At 38.9% G+C, this 13,518-nt stretch overlaps 1 protein-coding gene across 4 annotated transcripts in view; it reads left to right on the forward strand.

The window, feature by feature from the left end:
* LOC143147067 (6-phosphofructo-2-kinase/fructose-2,6-bisphosphatase) overlaps window positions 1–13,518 on the forward strand; it is a 28,478-nt gene that overhangs the window by 8,326 nt on the left and 6,634 nt on the right. The window contains exons 1-4 of one of the 4 annotated variants that reach the window (XM_076311938.1): window positions 2,306–2,490; window positions 3,444–3,608; window positions 9,387–9,556; window positions 10,677–11,060. In XM_076311938.1, the coding sequence (XP_076168053.1) occupies window positions 2,478–2,490; window positions 3,444–3,608; window positions 9,387–9,556; window positions 10,677–11,060 (732 nt within the window). In that variant the 5' untranslated portion in view covers window positions 2,306–2,477. Of the gene's footprint in view, window positions 1–2,305; window positions 2,491–2,902; window positions 3,019–3,319; window positions 3,379–3,443; window positions 3,609–9,386; window positions 9,557–10,676; window positions 11,061–13,518 lie in introns of those variants that run through there. The other 3 variants (XM_076311936.1, XM_076311937.1, XM_076311935.1) reach the window with 3 other exon arrangements.

Below are 13,518 nucleotides of genomic sequence, written 5' to 3' on the forward strand. Positions count from 1 at the left end.
GAAACTCGCTGTTTATAAATACGGTGCTGGCGTAATAATGGTAATAAATATCTAAAATTGGACGTTCGTTGCGAACGATACGAGTTAAGTTAACTTTCGATCTATGCACGATTCGTACGATCGTTTTCCGTGAAATAAAAATAAAAGTTTTCGTGAATCGAATCTAGATTTGCTACTGGGATGTAATCGTTAGTCTCGCGCGGATAACGTTCAAATTTGAACTTTCATCGAAATTCGATGTTTTAAAGCATCGCGACACATCGATTCGAAAACATTGTTTCGCGAAACGAATTCAATTATGACAAATACCCCGGTTTCCGGCGGGAGATTATTTATAAAATCGTTTTGGCAAGCAACGCGTTCATTCGAGTATCATTCGATCGTTTAAGAATGCTGCAAAGACTCGTACGAATTTGATAAAAAGTTTTCAATTTTTTTTTTCATTCCGTGCCTGACGGACTCCTCGGTTTTGGGTACTTGACTTTTGCACGATTTACAATAATTACGAAAACTGAGTTAGAAACATCTTTCGACGATACGATCGTATCGCGACACAATAATAATAGAGGAAATCCCGATACATGGAGATTTGCTTATCGAACTCGCCATTGTAATTCGTTTAACATCTTATCTCTTAGATACGAAGCGATAAATCGTTCGGATAGTCTCCAATATCGAGAGAGTTGACAAATTTCAACGATAATTGGCTGATTGACAAATTGCGTCGCGGTTAATGCGCGATTTACAAGATAAGGAAAACCGTCGAAGCAACAAATCGCGTTAATGTTGCACTTTGTACTGAAATGCTACTTATTGGATCGCAGGTTGCATACATTTACAAAATGGTAAATACCAATATTCCGTACATGTTATGCATACGTTTCCCTTATCGTTGCACTTTGTATGTGGACAATATAAATGTCACGTAATTTCGACACTAACCTAGTCAAAGCGTTCGCGATAGCGTTTGCCAAAAGAGTGAACATTTCGGACGTGAAATCGATATAGAGATCGTGTTTTCGAAAAGTTGGGTTTCAAATTCACAAACAAACATTCAAAAAGCAATTCTATTACATTCGTCGTTCCTCGAATACTCTGTCCTTAAGAATTTAGATATATTGGATTGTCTGGAAAGTCATTTCGTTTTTCAAAATGGAGGATATATAATTTAATCAAATGGAGAATATATAATTTAATAAAATGGAGAATATATAATTTAATAAAATGGAGAATATATAATTTAATAATATGGAGAATATATAATTTAATAAAATGGAGAATATATAATTTAATAAAATGTTTATACACACTAAAACAATCGTGTTTCGCCAAAAAAAAACGAAATGACTTTCCGAACAACCTAATAAAACGAACCGTTACTTAAAAGAAAAGAAAAAAAATAAATGTAAAAATGTATCGTTCCATCTTCTTGCATTTATAAAGCGGGTAAAGAAACAATTCCAATAATTTTCCATTGTCGTTCAGAGTGACGATTCGTGAGAATCGTGTCAACGATCGTTTTTACTTTATTTCACTAGACTCCAGTTCCAACGAAACGATTCTTCGATATTGAATTATGATAATAATTTATATCCCCACGTCCGCTCAAGTCCGTAACAAAGCATACGTACGAATAAACGTGGGCGGAGTATGACCAGAGGAAACAGAGAAACTGCCTGTTAGGTATGCAAAGAATACAAAGTAAAGGACATGCATACTAACGCGTGCGGAGATAGAACAGACTCGAGCGTAACAATAACAGGGGAACGAAGTCTTTAAAATCGTTATGTATTCGTACACGAGCTCTTGGAACCGTGTTCCTATAATTGACAATGGAGGTCGGAGAAAGGTCAACTCGATTCGAGATGCTGTTTGCGAAAGCGTACATTGTTGGAAAGGTCGCGATACGTTTCGTGTTGCCTTCATGCGTCTCGTACGATCGATCGATTACCGAGAGATCGATCGAGCTCGATCTCGGGACCACGGTCGATTCGAGGCTCGCGAAACGATTTCGTGCGCGACGGAACGTCGCGAATGAGATTCGACAATGACCGGTCTGGGACGTGGCGTGAATTAAATTTCGATTTCCGTTCGTCTGGCAGAAATGTTGGCAAAGGATTAGACACACAGGCCACGTGACGTGCTCGAACGAGGAAATCGATCCACCGAAAGAGTGCTGCAATTCATGCGTTTGGTACAGCGAAAAGAGGCGGTACGGTGCGAAAGTGCAGCCAAAAGGCATCCGCGCGAGCCGAGGGATCTAAATATAAATTTCACCGACGGCCCGTTAGTAATGTGGGACCCACACGACCGTCTCAGTGTTCGTTGGAAATTCGCACGGTCGATCCGCGCGTACATTTCGCGAGCGTAGTCATTTGTCGAGCATTATTGTTGGATCGCCTCGGAAGCGTTTACCCATCATCGGTTGTCACGACATCGTTTCGGAAAGTCTCGAGTCGCGATACTTGGATCGAAACATGTGTGTGATTGGTAAGAAACGATTTGAAAATTCGAACGAAATCTAGATTACGCGCGTAATCTATCGTTTCGATTCATACCGGCGCGAACACCCATCCAAACGGAGACGAACGAACACGAAACCGGGAACAGTCCCCGCGGTTCGTTTAATTTCTCTCCCGTATTGTTTTGCGACGTGATCGGAATCTTTCGTTCCACGTCGAGCAACGTTACACGATTTCACGTTGTCGTTCTATGATCGAACGATACTTGGATCGTATAGTTGCGTCGGCCCGTTGCCAAAACCTCTATATCATCGTTGCTTTAGCGCATCCGCTCGAGCGGATCGTCGTATGTAACAATAAGCGGGCCGCGCGTGGCGGACCACGGTATACGAAATTATTCGTATAAAAGCCGCTTCTCCTATTGGGAGTCAATAGGAGGGAAACAATGACGATCGAGCCACGGACTGCCTACCGTTCGTAAAGAATCCGAAAATGTCCTATGTTACGACTTTCGTGTACTTTAATGCGGAACTTCTGATCGTTAACTTGTATTGTAGTAAGTAACTAGCCACACAGGGATTCGTACATCTATATTTTCTCACACACTCTTAAAATACTCGGAAAATTTTCTTCGCGCGTTGCACGGTACCTTTCGTTCTCTTTTTCTTTCGAAGTTTCTCGACCATCGGGATCGGTGAACGTTTGAATTACGATACTGTCGTCGAGTTGTGCTCGCGTCGATCATTGTCTTTCTCCTATTGACGTTTCGCGCGAATGTTCGAAAATTACCCAACATTTCTTCTCGTGTCCACGTGTGTCTCTTTTCTTTTTTCTTTTATTTTTTGGCCAAGCTCGGTGTCGTTCCCTTCGGAGAAGTCTTTATCGCAAACTCGACGAATGTGGCGCGCGTACGAACGTGAGTCATCTGTTTGCATAAGTCAACCATGGTCTCACGGACCTTTGTTTTCTCGGTTTTTGCAGAACCCGGTAAGGACAAACTCGCGGTAAGGACGCCAGGAATAACGAAATCGCCGCGCAAGTTCGCGGGGGTCGTCATCGCGATGTGCGGCCTACCGGCTCGTGGAAAAACCCAAGTCGCTCAGTGCCTTTCGCGCAGGCTCAACTGGAACGGCGACTCCGCTAAAGGTGAGAAACGTTTCTTTATTTATCGCACGGGGAGAAAAAAAACCTGCTCGTTACATCGCGCGTAGACACTGTCGTTCAAAAGTCACGAGCGGCCCTCGATATTTGTACAAAATTAAACTTCTACTCGTTCCTTTGAAAGTTTGATCATTCCGTATTGGAGAAACATTTCTCAACGAGACACGTTTGTTTCGTATCGAAAGAGAAACGTTTCTTAACGATTTAAGAATCTCATTGTATTGTTCGATGTGAGTGATCATCGAACGATTATGTCCTTTCGAATAATTTTCTTACCGAAGATCTCGATCTTGACAACGATGTTTAATATTCGTGAAGTAAGATGAATGTAATTATTAATCATCAGTTTATATCCATTGTATGGAAAGAAATGTATCGGTCCGTTGCGAGTTGAATTTGTGCAAGTAGGTTCGCGTTCCGATCATTTTCGGAGTCGCGACGATTTCTCTCGGGAGAGAGGAATATTGGGAAATTTTTATTAACCGAGGTAAATTTTCAATTAACCGAGAAATATTACTTTGGATAGGTTCGATTAGGCTTTCATTTGAATATTGAAGTTACTTTACGTTACATATGTATGTTTAATTGAACGTAATGTCTGTATCTATATACGTACGTTAATTCACAGAATTTGATTACTCGTAATTAATAACTACGTGTATCTCGCTTCGTTAATGTTTTATATCGTCGTGGAAAGGGACAAACAAAAGTTGTTCGAATTGATAATAAAATGTTTGGAAGTACATTGCCGTTTAATAAATACAAGATAAAAATTACGTATCGTAAATATTTAGAGAAACACGAGAATCTCTCTCCCGAACTATCGAGCCCGATCATTTTATCGAGTTTGTTTCGTCTGGTAATCAGTTATTTTTGTCGACTTCGGTGCTGTTTTATAGGCGAGTGATAGGAGGTTTCTTTCATTACGCAACAGATTATATCAACAAGTACGCGCTTCTTCGAAGAAGTTCACGGAGAGATATCGTTAAGAGGCGATAAAACGGTTAAATCGGAACGCGATTATAATTTTCGTCACGAATTATACTCGAGCGATGTCCAATTAACCCGCAAGGATAACATTTTCGGTAAATCGTAAAAGAGTTTGTTTACTCGAGAGATCGAAGGATGCTGCAAACTTCTCAACGGTTGTGCACGCGTACCTACTTGCAAAAACTCGCGTGTAATGTTCCTCTCGAGTTTGTACTCGATCGTGATCTTTTACAAATGTGCACGTCCGATTACAATTGATTTCACGATAAGTTATTCCCAAGTGTAGTTTGCTCGTCTGGTCGATGCACATTGATTTCAATTTTCTTTCCCTCGTATTTTTACTTCCAATAGAGCAATAAAATGCATTCAGCCGATGCACGTTGCACATGCGTTACGTAGCCCTGTCACTTATGACTTATGACTTACCTTGAACGATTCACTTCCTTTTCGATGCATTGCTTTACGAACACGCCGTCTGACGGAACACGAGGGAACTCGGGTATCTATTTTCGTATCTGTATCTCTTATGACGAGCAACTTTCTACTCGGGTCAACGTGAATCGGCGATCGTAAAAAAAAAAGAGTGTTTGATAATCGAGTTTACGACCCGCTCGATGGTATCGCGAGAATTGCGAAATTGAATCGCGTAAAAACGACCGTCAATTAGTGTCGAAGAGCAAGTGAACTTAGGACCTAAGAATACCGACGGATCGGTATTTCGGGCTATATAAGACTACTTTTGTAAAAATAACTTTCCCCAGGGAGCCAAAACTTATTTATTCTTTGTCGTGTAGGCGGCACCTAGTACGAAATATAGTAGATTTAAGAGTGGCCGAGGCGGAAATAGCGCAATCGGGAAAACTGGTACTCGACAAACGAGATCCATAAGTTTTTGATTTACGACCAACGATCTGAAACCTCGATTCTCGTTCGCCTAGCCGAAACGGGGCCTTGTCAAATTTTCACACATTTCTCAAACTTCACTCTATCAATCGAAAGAAAGAATATCATTTATTCCGTGCCACGTAGGCGGTAATTGCTTTCCAGCATACAGTGAACTCCCAAAACGGAAAACCGGATAGCTCTAATTGGTAGATTTCCAATCTGAACAACTCTTGAAAGTTTTATCAATGTTATTGGTTTGGATATACGATTATGAATAATAAACGGTAAATTCAAAAGAAAAACTACGAACTATTAGTCACCCGTTATTCCTTGGTAAAAATAATCGAAGAGGAACGTTGATTTTTTGTTCAGTTCAATTAGCATTTTCGACGCTATTGAAATTAATGAAAATTTGTACTTATCTGCTTCTTGTAAGAAATGAGATACGAGAACTCGAATTTAATTATAGGATTAGTCGTTTTAGTATATTTCTGTTTGTGGAGAGTTTTATTTAAACTTAAAGCCAAGAAATGAATACCGATAAGTAAATTACTACAGCTAGTAAGTCTAATCGGTATAGAACGTAATGAATACAAAGGATAAAGAAAGAAATAAAAATAAACGAGAAATTAATCAATTTTGTAAGAGAATCGTATCTATCGTCAACGCAATGGACTAATTATTCGAGCAATATACTAAACGTGGACGAATTAACAGGTGGCCAGCAGCTTTGTTTATAATGAATCAAACACGTGTCACTTTTGTTGGTAATAAGATTATCTCTTTATCAGATAAATATTTTTAATTATATTCTCATAGATTCGACCATATGTCGACACTCTTCAGAAGACTCGGAACGATTATGCAATTTCGTGTCTCAATTAAGCGAGCACGTGTAACGCAGAGATTACGTTCGTTCCACTTTAGAATTAGGAATCCCGTACAAAGATAAGATTCAAATAATCCAGATGAATCGTGCAACCTGTAAAACCGTTACGAAACTCAACGTAGAAAATGGAAAAATGTTACCTAAATAAGTAAGTCAAGAATACAAAAAAATGGTGACACAAGTGAGCCTTTTTAAATCGATTAAGAAATCCGTAACACGAAAGGAGCAATGTTTATAAGAACATCGCGACATATTCGTTGTCCCTGCCAAAGAAACGTGCCGTTCTTAATTACTTTATTTCTTGTTATTGCTTTTGATATGATTTTGTAATTAATGGGGGGGGAAAAAAATAGAGTAAAAACGAGACCCGATTGTATTATTTTGTTGCGTGTTTAATCTTCGTAATTAATTTCAAATCTGATAAGATTATTATACGAATCTAATCTTCGTACGCAATTTCTAATTTTACACTGGAACGTATCTGTAACTACACGTGTTCGATTTAATTGAGTTGCGAAATATTCACATACGAAAATTCTTTCGCACGTTTCTTATCTATATTTCTACGATTTAATAAGTAGTTTAACACGTTGAGGATATAAATCTTTCTAATTCTCTCGTAATTAAAGAGATGCACTTATTACCAATAAAAGTTACACGTATTCGATACCATATACTCGATACTGCTGCTCTTATCGCCATTCTTATAATACTATATCGGTGATGATAGTATACCGAAGGGGAAAGTAAATATTGAGGGAAGAACTGTTTCTCAACTACTGAAAAACGTTTCTTGAACATACAAGTAACGAAACATTTTTCCATAAATTTAACGGTCGAATGTATATTAGAAAAGACCAGTTGGTATATACGGAAAAATAAAGCGATATATGTATATATGTCACGATGATGATGTTAGAAAATACGGAAAAACCCCTAAGTGCTGCTAGCATTCGCAACGATCAACATACACGACGAACACGCATATTCATTTACGAGATGTAAGAACTTATTTAACGACCTTCGTTATAAGTAAATAAACAGTTTTTATCGAGAACATTATGTTCCGTATAATTTTTTTGTGAAATGTTCCTGCTTCTGTTTACAATTCACATAACGTATCGGTATACTCGAAGTTTTCGTACTCGAAACTTTTTTCAGATATTCCAACAAAAGCATCAAAAATTTTGAAACGAAACACGGAAAAGGTTATCCGATTATTGACACAGAGGTTAACACGTTCGTTACCACGCGTCACGATTGGGTACGAGATTGACATCGTGTACATATGTACATATGTGTCGTACCGATAATTATTTATTTTATCTCCGTATAAACAAACAAAATACTATAGACAAGAGTCGCATTAAGCGTGACACAACATTCGGAATATTCAATTGGCAAACTAAATACACATTGTTTATGCATAATTAAAAGCATACACTACGGTGAGTAAAATTATAACTATAACGTGGTCTCTGGCAGATCGTTTTATAACTGACCATTAGTAGCCAACCCGTTGTATAAACAAACGTATAACATAAAATAACCGAATCATTCACGATTGTACAAGTAACGAAACAAACGTTATTTAAATTTAATTTATTTACACGTTTCAACCATAGTGTGTTTCGATCCTCTTCGGTAATGTATGCAGAGTATCCTATGCAAAGTGTTACAAACTGTTTTCTTGAAAACTAACGACAATATCGATTTCTTTCTTTTTTTTTTGAATTAAATGGTTTACGAAGAAGGGGTCGAAGTAAGTATTACTCACTTTGGTAAGAGTTGGCCAAATAACAAAAAATGTGTACTATCTTCTAATCGAAGAATTCTAGGGGGGAAAATATGAAGTATATATCTTCGTTAGTTTGTGGAAAAGCAGTCTGTAACATTTTACACGTGTCACCCTATATAATTACAAAATTTAACTTTTCCACTGTTAAATCAATCGATGGTAGAGAAACCCTTTGTACCGAACGAGTTTCATTAATTTTTCCATAATTGCGCGTAAAAATACGTAAAAAAAATGGTTAAAAAATTTATATACCCGGTGTTTTCTTTAACTCGAGCATTTCGAGCAATATTGTATGCTGTGTATACTCAAGAGTGTAGTTAAAAGGTTCGGGCATTGAATGTTGTGCCGCTGGCATTTTCAATGTCTTCCCCTTTAATAGCTCCAGAGACAGGTCAACGTGGGGATTTCAATGGATAGGCTGAGCACTCGGTATATTTCTGTGTGTGGTAAATCCCACACGAATCTCGACCTCCCCTAAGGGAATCTCTTCGAGGAGATCGAAACGGTCTTACAAAATTTCCCCACGTCTAAAAGAAAACAAAACGTACAAAATTAGGTCGAATAAATTAAATTTAAAACGATTCCTCTTTCGTCTCGACTGTGATTCGTCACGATAACGAGCAACATTTATTATTGTTGGGTCACGAAGATGGACTTCGATATATTGCTCGATCTAGGAAAGCCAAATTACCAGCCACGTGTTCCCTGTACAACGACAGTGAAAAGATAACTTTATTAATACAACTATATCGCCCGTATCGATTTACCGTTAATCTCATCGAAAATCTAAATTTCGTAAACATTGCGTAAAGTTGTTTCAACTAATGATCCACTAACCCGATTTACACGAAATTATCAGGGTAAAGGTAAATAATTACAAGCTTCACCTTCAGCTAGAATTTACTGGATAATTAATCGTCGCTCGAACGTGACACCATAAGGTGTTTTTACTTTGATATAACTCACTAATCAAATTTACTAATTTAATCATTTTGCACGATATTTAAATCGCTAAAACTATCGACCTGCTCGATAAGTTATCACCGACGCAACGCGTTGCGTCACAGTACACGAAAGTGTCAACGTAGGTGTCAACAAGACGGCTCTGTTCGTTACAAAAAAAAAAAGAAAAGGACAATTACAAAACCTTGCATCGCTAATGCGTACAATGCGTTAAACCGGTCGTTGAATTTTGTTCCAGTGATGAGAGTGAGCGAGTACCGAAGAAAAAGACTGGAACCGTACGGTGAGTCGGTGTCGCACGAGCTGTTTCGCCCGGATCACACAGCAAACGCGGCGTTGAGGTCCCTGGCCCAGGGAGACGCGATGCACGACTGCGCCGCATGGCTTGCAGCCGGGAATTCCGTCGCTGTAAGTATCGCGAGGGAACAACTGGAGGTGTGCCGAAAAATTAACGAACGCGTGAGATCGTATCGCGAGTGGTCGTTCCGTGGATGAGAAACCGAGACAAGAACGCCGCGTTTACGCTTAACGAGAACCAGATACCTCGTTTACTTGGGGTCACGAGGATCTTAGAGAGACACAAATCACTCTCTCTTTCTCGAACTAATGTGTTCGGTAATATATATATAATTTAATTTTTTAAAAATTAAAAATAAAATTTATAAAATAGTGCATATATATATATGTATATATATTATAGATAATATATATTATATATAATATAATATATTAATATCATTCGCGTGAAGATCTACGGTTGAAGGTAGCCCACTATGTCCGATCCCACGAGCCCATGGACGAGAGGATTTATCCCATTTATATATAATATAATATATATATATATATATATAATAATTATATAATATATATATATATATATATATATATATATGGACTATTTTATAAATTTTATTTTTAATTTTTAAAAAATTAAATTATATATATTGTATACATATAATTATATATATGTGTATACGTAGACATATATCGGTTGGCGGCGGAGGAGACACGATTAAACGAGGCTGGTCAAGCCGGTCTCACGAGCCACCTTTCTCCGTGATAGAATCGAATCTCGTCCTACGAGTTTTGCCCGGTCATTTTTTTCCCCCGGTTCACGCGCGTTGTCGCACCTAACGTTCCACCACGTTCCGACAAACCGTAAACGCCCACGGTGCGCCACGAGTTAACCTTAAAATCGTTCCGTTAACCCGAGACGACGAAGTCCTCCTCATCGTCGATCGTGTTCGATACCGCAGCACCCTGCACGCTCGACGAACGATCTCGAGATACGTAGCACGTTCGTGTATCATCGTCCTCGACCCAGGAGAACAATGTCACCTACGAGAAACTCGAGATACGCGCGCGTAAATCGTGAATCGATCGATAAGCGTAATCCACGGACCAACGCGCGAAACGACTGTACCCGTTTATTGACTCGATCGACGATCACGTCGCGATCGAGAAACCCGCGGAACTGTACCGAGCTGAATCGTCGAGTAATTAATCTTAAGAGTTTTCTTGTTTGAAGATACTGGACGCCACGCTGGTGACACGAGCGCAGCGCGGTGAGGTCTTCGATTATTTTTCCGGGCAACTCGGTTATCGTGTCCTCTTCATCGAGTGCGTCTGCGACGATCCGGTTGTGCTGGAGCGAAATTACAAGGAGATATTGCGGTACAGCACCGACTACGTGGGCGTGGACCCGGCACGGGCCGAGGAAGATCTACGGTTGAAGGTAGCCCACTATGTCCGATCCCACGAGCCCATGGACGAGAGGATTTATCCCAGGATACGTATCGACACCGCTACCATGGACATCCAGACCTGTAACGTGTCCGGTCACATCGAGACCAGCGTGCTTGGATATCTCGGCAGTGTCACCGTCAAGCCGCACACTCTCTACTTCTCTCGGGTTGGTAATCGATTCGATAGTACTTATAAAGGTGTATCGTGTGTCTTCGACGATGGATCGAGGACAGGAGTATCGAAAACGAACGAGCCTCTCTCGAACCTGTTCCCAATTTCTAGCCATTTTTTAACTTTGGTAACTTTTTAATCACCAACGGTAACAATTGTAACGGTGTATACCGTTTCTATCGAACGAATCGTCGATACTGTATTCGATAGTCGAGTTTCTACTCTTTGTTAAGCAGCTGCGTCGTACCGGAGCACAAAAGTGGCTATAACTCGAGGACAAGGTCCAACTGGCCACTCGTTTATCCGATCCTTTTTTTCTCGTTTTTTATTTCTTTCGTGTTCCCGATCCACCATCCGAAGTCTCGCGTGGAACGATACATCAGGTATTAACGTGTATTTCGATAGTATTCTCTTCTTTTTGGAACCGTTCTTCCTCTTCTTTTTCTCTTCGAGTGTGTACGATTGAAAATCGAAAATTGGAAAAGCATTGAGCGATCATTGTACAATATTTGTTTCTACACGCTCCGATGACTAAGATCGTTGCTCGGATAAAAGAGATTCAATCTTATGGCATTACATTTGCTAGTTGGTAACGCACGTTGAATCGTGTTCGTTCAATTCTATTTAAACTATTTTATTTCCTATCTGTTCGGAAAGTCGTTTCGTTTTCCAAAATTGAGAATATATAATTTAATCGAATGTTTATACACTCTAAAATAAAATCGTGTATCATTTTCACCAAAAAAAAAAAAAAAAAAAAACGAAATGACTTTCCGAACAACCCAATAATTTTAGTTTTCGAGTTATTCGGAAGAGATTCGTCGACGACTATTAAAGTTATTATCTCAACGGATACATCTTCCCATTTTCAAAGTTTTTTTTTTTAACGATCTCTCCATTTTATTCGAGTTTGTCGCTGGACAGGACTGTAGATATAATCGAGACGTTCCATAAGCTTATCGATACTATCCCTTCTTCCGTAATGATTTCTCGTTTAAATAATAGAAGCTTACGAACGGATAAATGGATTCGAGGATATCGATTCGTTTACCTCGAGCCAATATACTTTTCCGATCTGTTGCTCGAATACTGGACAAACGTTTACGTAACTGAAAACCGCTTGGCAATAGTTTCCATAGTAGCTCGATAATTATTTCCGTAAATCAAACGTCGAGTACAGTTTCATTCGAAACGATCGGAGTCGTTTCGTGCCGGAGATCACAAAGTTGGCGAGTATCGGTGGATTCGGAAACATGGATAGGAATTTCAAGTATTATCCAACAACTTTAACGAGATCCCCGAGGGAGTGGTCTGAGACAGGGGGCGGGGCTGAGATTATTGCCTAGACTTATGGCCTTGTAGTCGAACGTTATTCGATACCCTCTAAAAGAAATAAGATTATGGAAGAACGGATAGAGTAGGATTTTATTTAAATTGTTGAACAATATCCCTCTAGAGCGACGGGACTAATACCGTACCGATACCGATATCAGATAACACAGTATCGTTAAATAATATATTTTTATAACAAGTACTTTGATATCGAATTACTCAAATACTCTCAATAGATATGGTATCGTTTCAACAATCATCCGTCACTTTATCCAACATTTAGATCGTGTTTTCACAATTTCCTGTCAACGTATCGATACAAGCACAGTTTGAACGTGTTCGTTAAACGTTCCTTGATACACGATGTCCACAACTTATCGGTTTCCTATCGAAAATTTATTCGTACGTCAACTTTGACGATTTCAAGTAACGTACAATACCACGTCGATGTAATCGTTTCGTTTTCGTTCACACGTTATTTTGTCCCGATTGTATGCAAGAACTACGATCTCAAATTCCGAATATACGAGTAGGTTACGTTTTATCATTTTCGTCGAGCAAATTTTTAACACAGACGTTACCGTACTCTTCGTATTCTTACGATCGACGCAACTTTCATTTTCGTTCGATTTCAAAATACAACCAGAGATTATTACACACTGTGTAAGTTTCTAAAATATGTTGTACCCGTTCTCTTTACACAGTTCTATTGTTTTTCTCGTTTTATTATGCAAGGTAACTGAACACTGTATATCGAAGAGGACCGAAATACAACTGTTCGATAAACACATTCCTAAACTGTGCTCTGTATAGCTACGATTTCGTTGGACCTGTTACGAGTAAAATTATTGAACAGAGTAGACCTAGAATTAGTATTGCCCACTTTCTCTGGACAAAGTACGAAACTTAATTTAAACAATACACGTTTAACGGTCATAAGAACGAAGAAATTTGATGAAAGCAAAATCTTCAAAATGGTTTACATAAATAAGAAAAATTCCTCGAAACAAACAGTGGCAACTACAACGATATTCTTTCTATTTATTCGAACGAGAAAAACACTATTCGAAATTTTCAATTACAAATACTTTCAGCAGCTTCGCACAAAGATTTTCGTGTTG

Source organism: Ptiloglossa arizonensis, chromosome 5, assembly GCF_051014685.1.
Source record: "Ptiloglossa arizonensis isolate GNS036 chromosome 5, iyPtiAriz1_principal, whole genome shotgun sequence".
NCBI classification, from domain to species: Eukaryota; Metazoa; Arthropoda; class Insecta; order Hymenoptera; family Colletidae; genus Ptiloglossa; species Ptiloglossa arizonensis.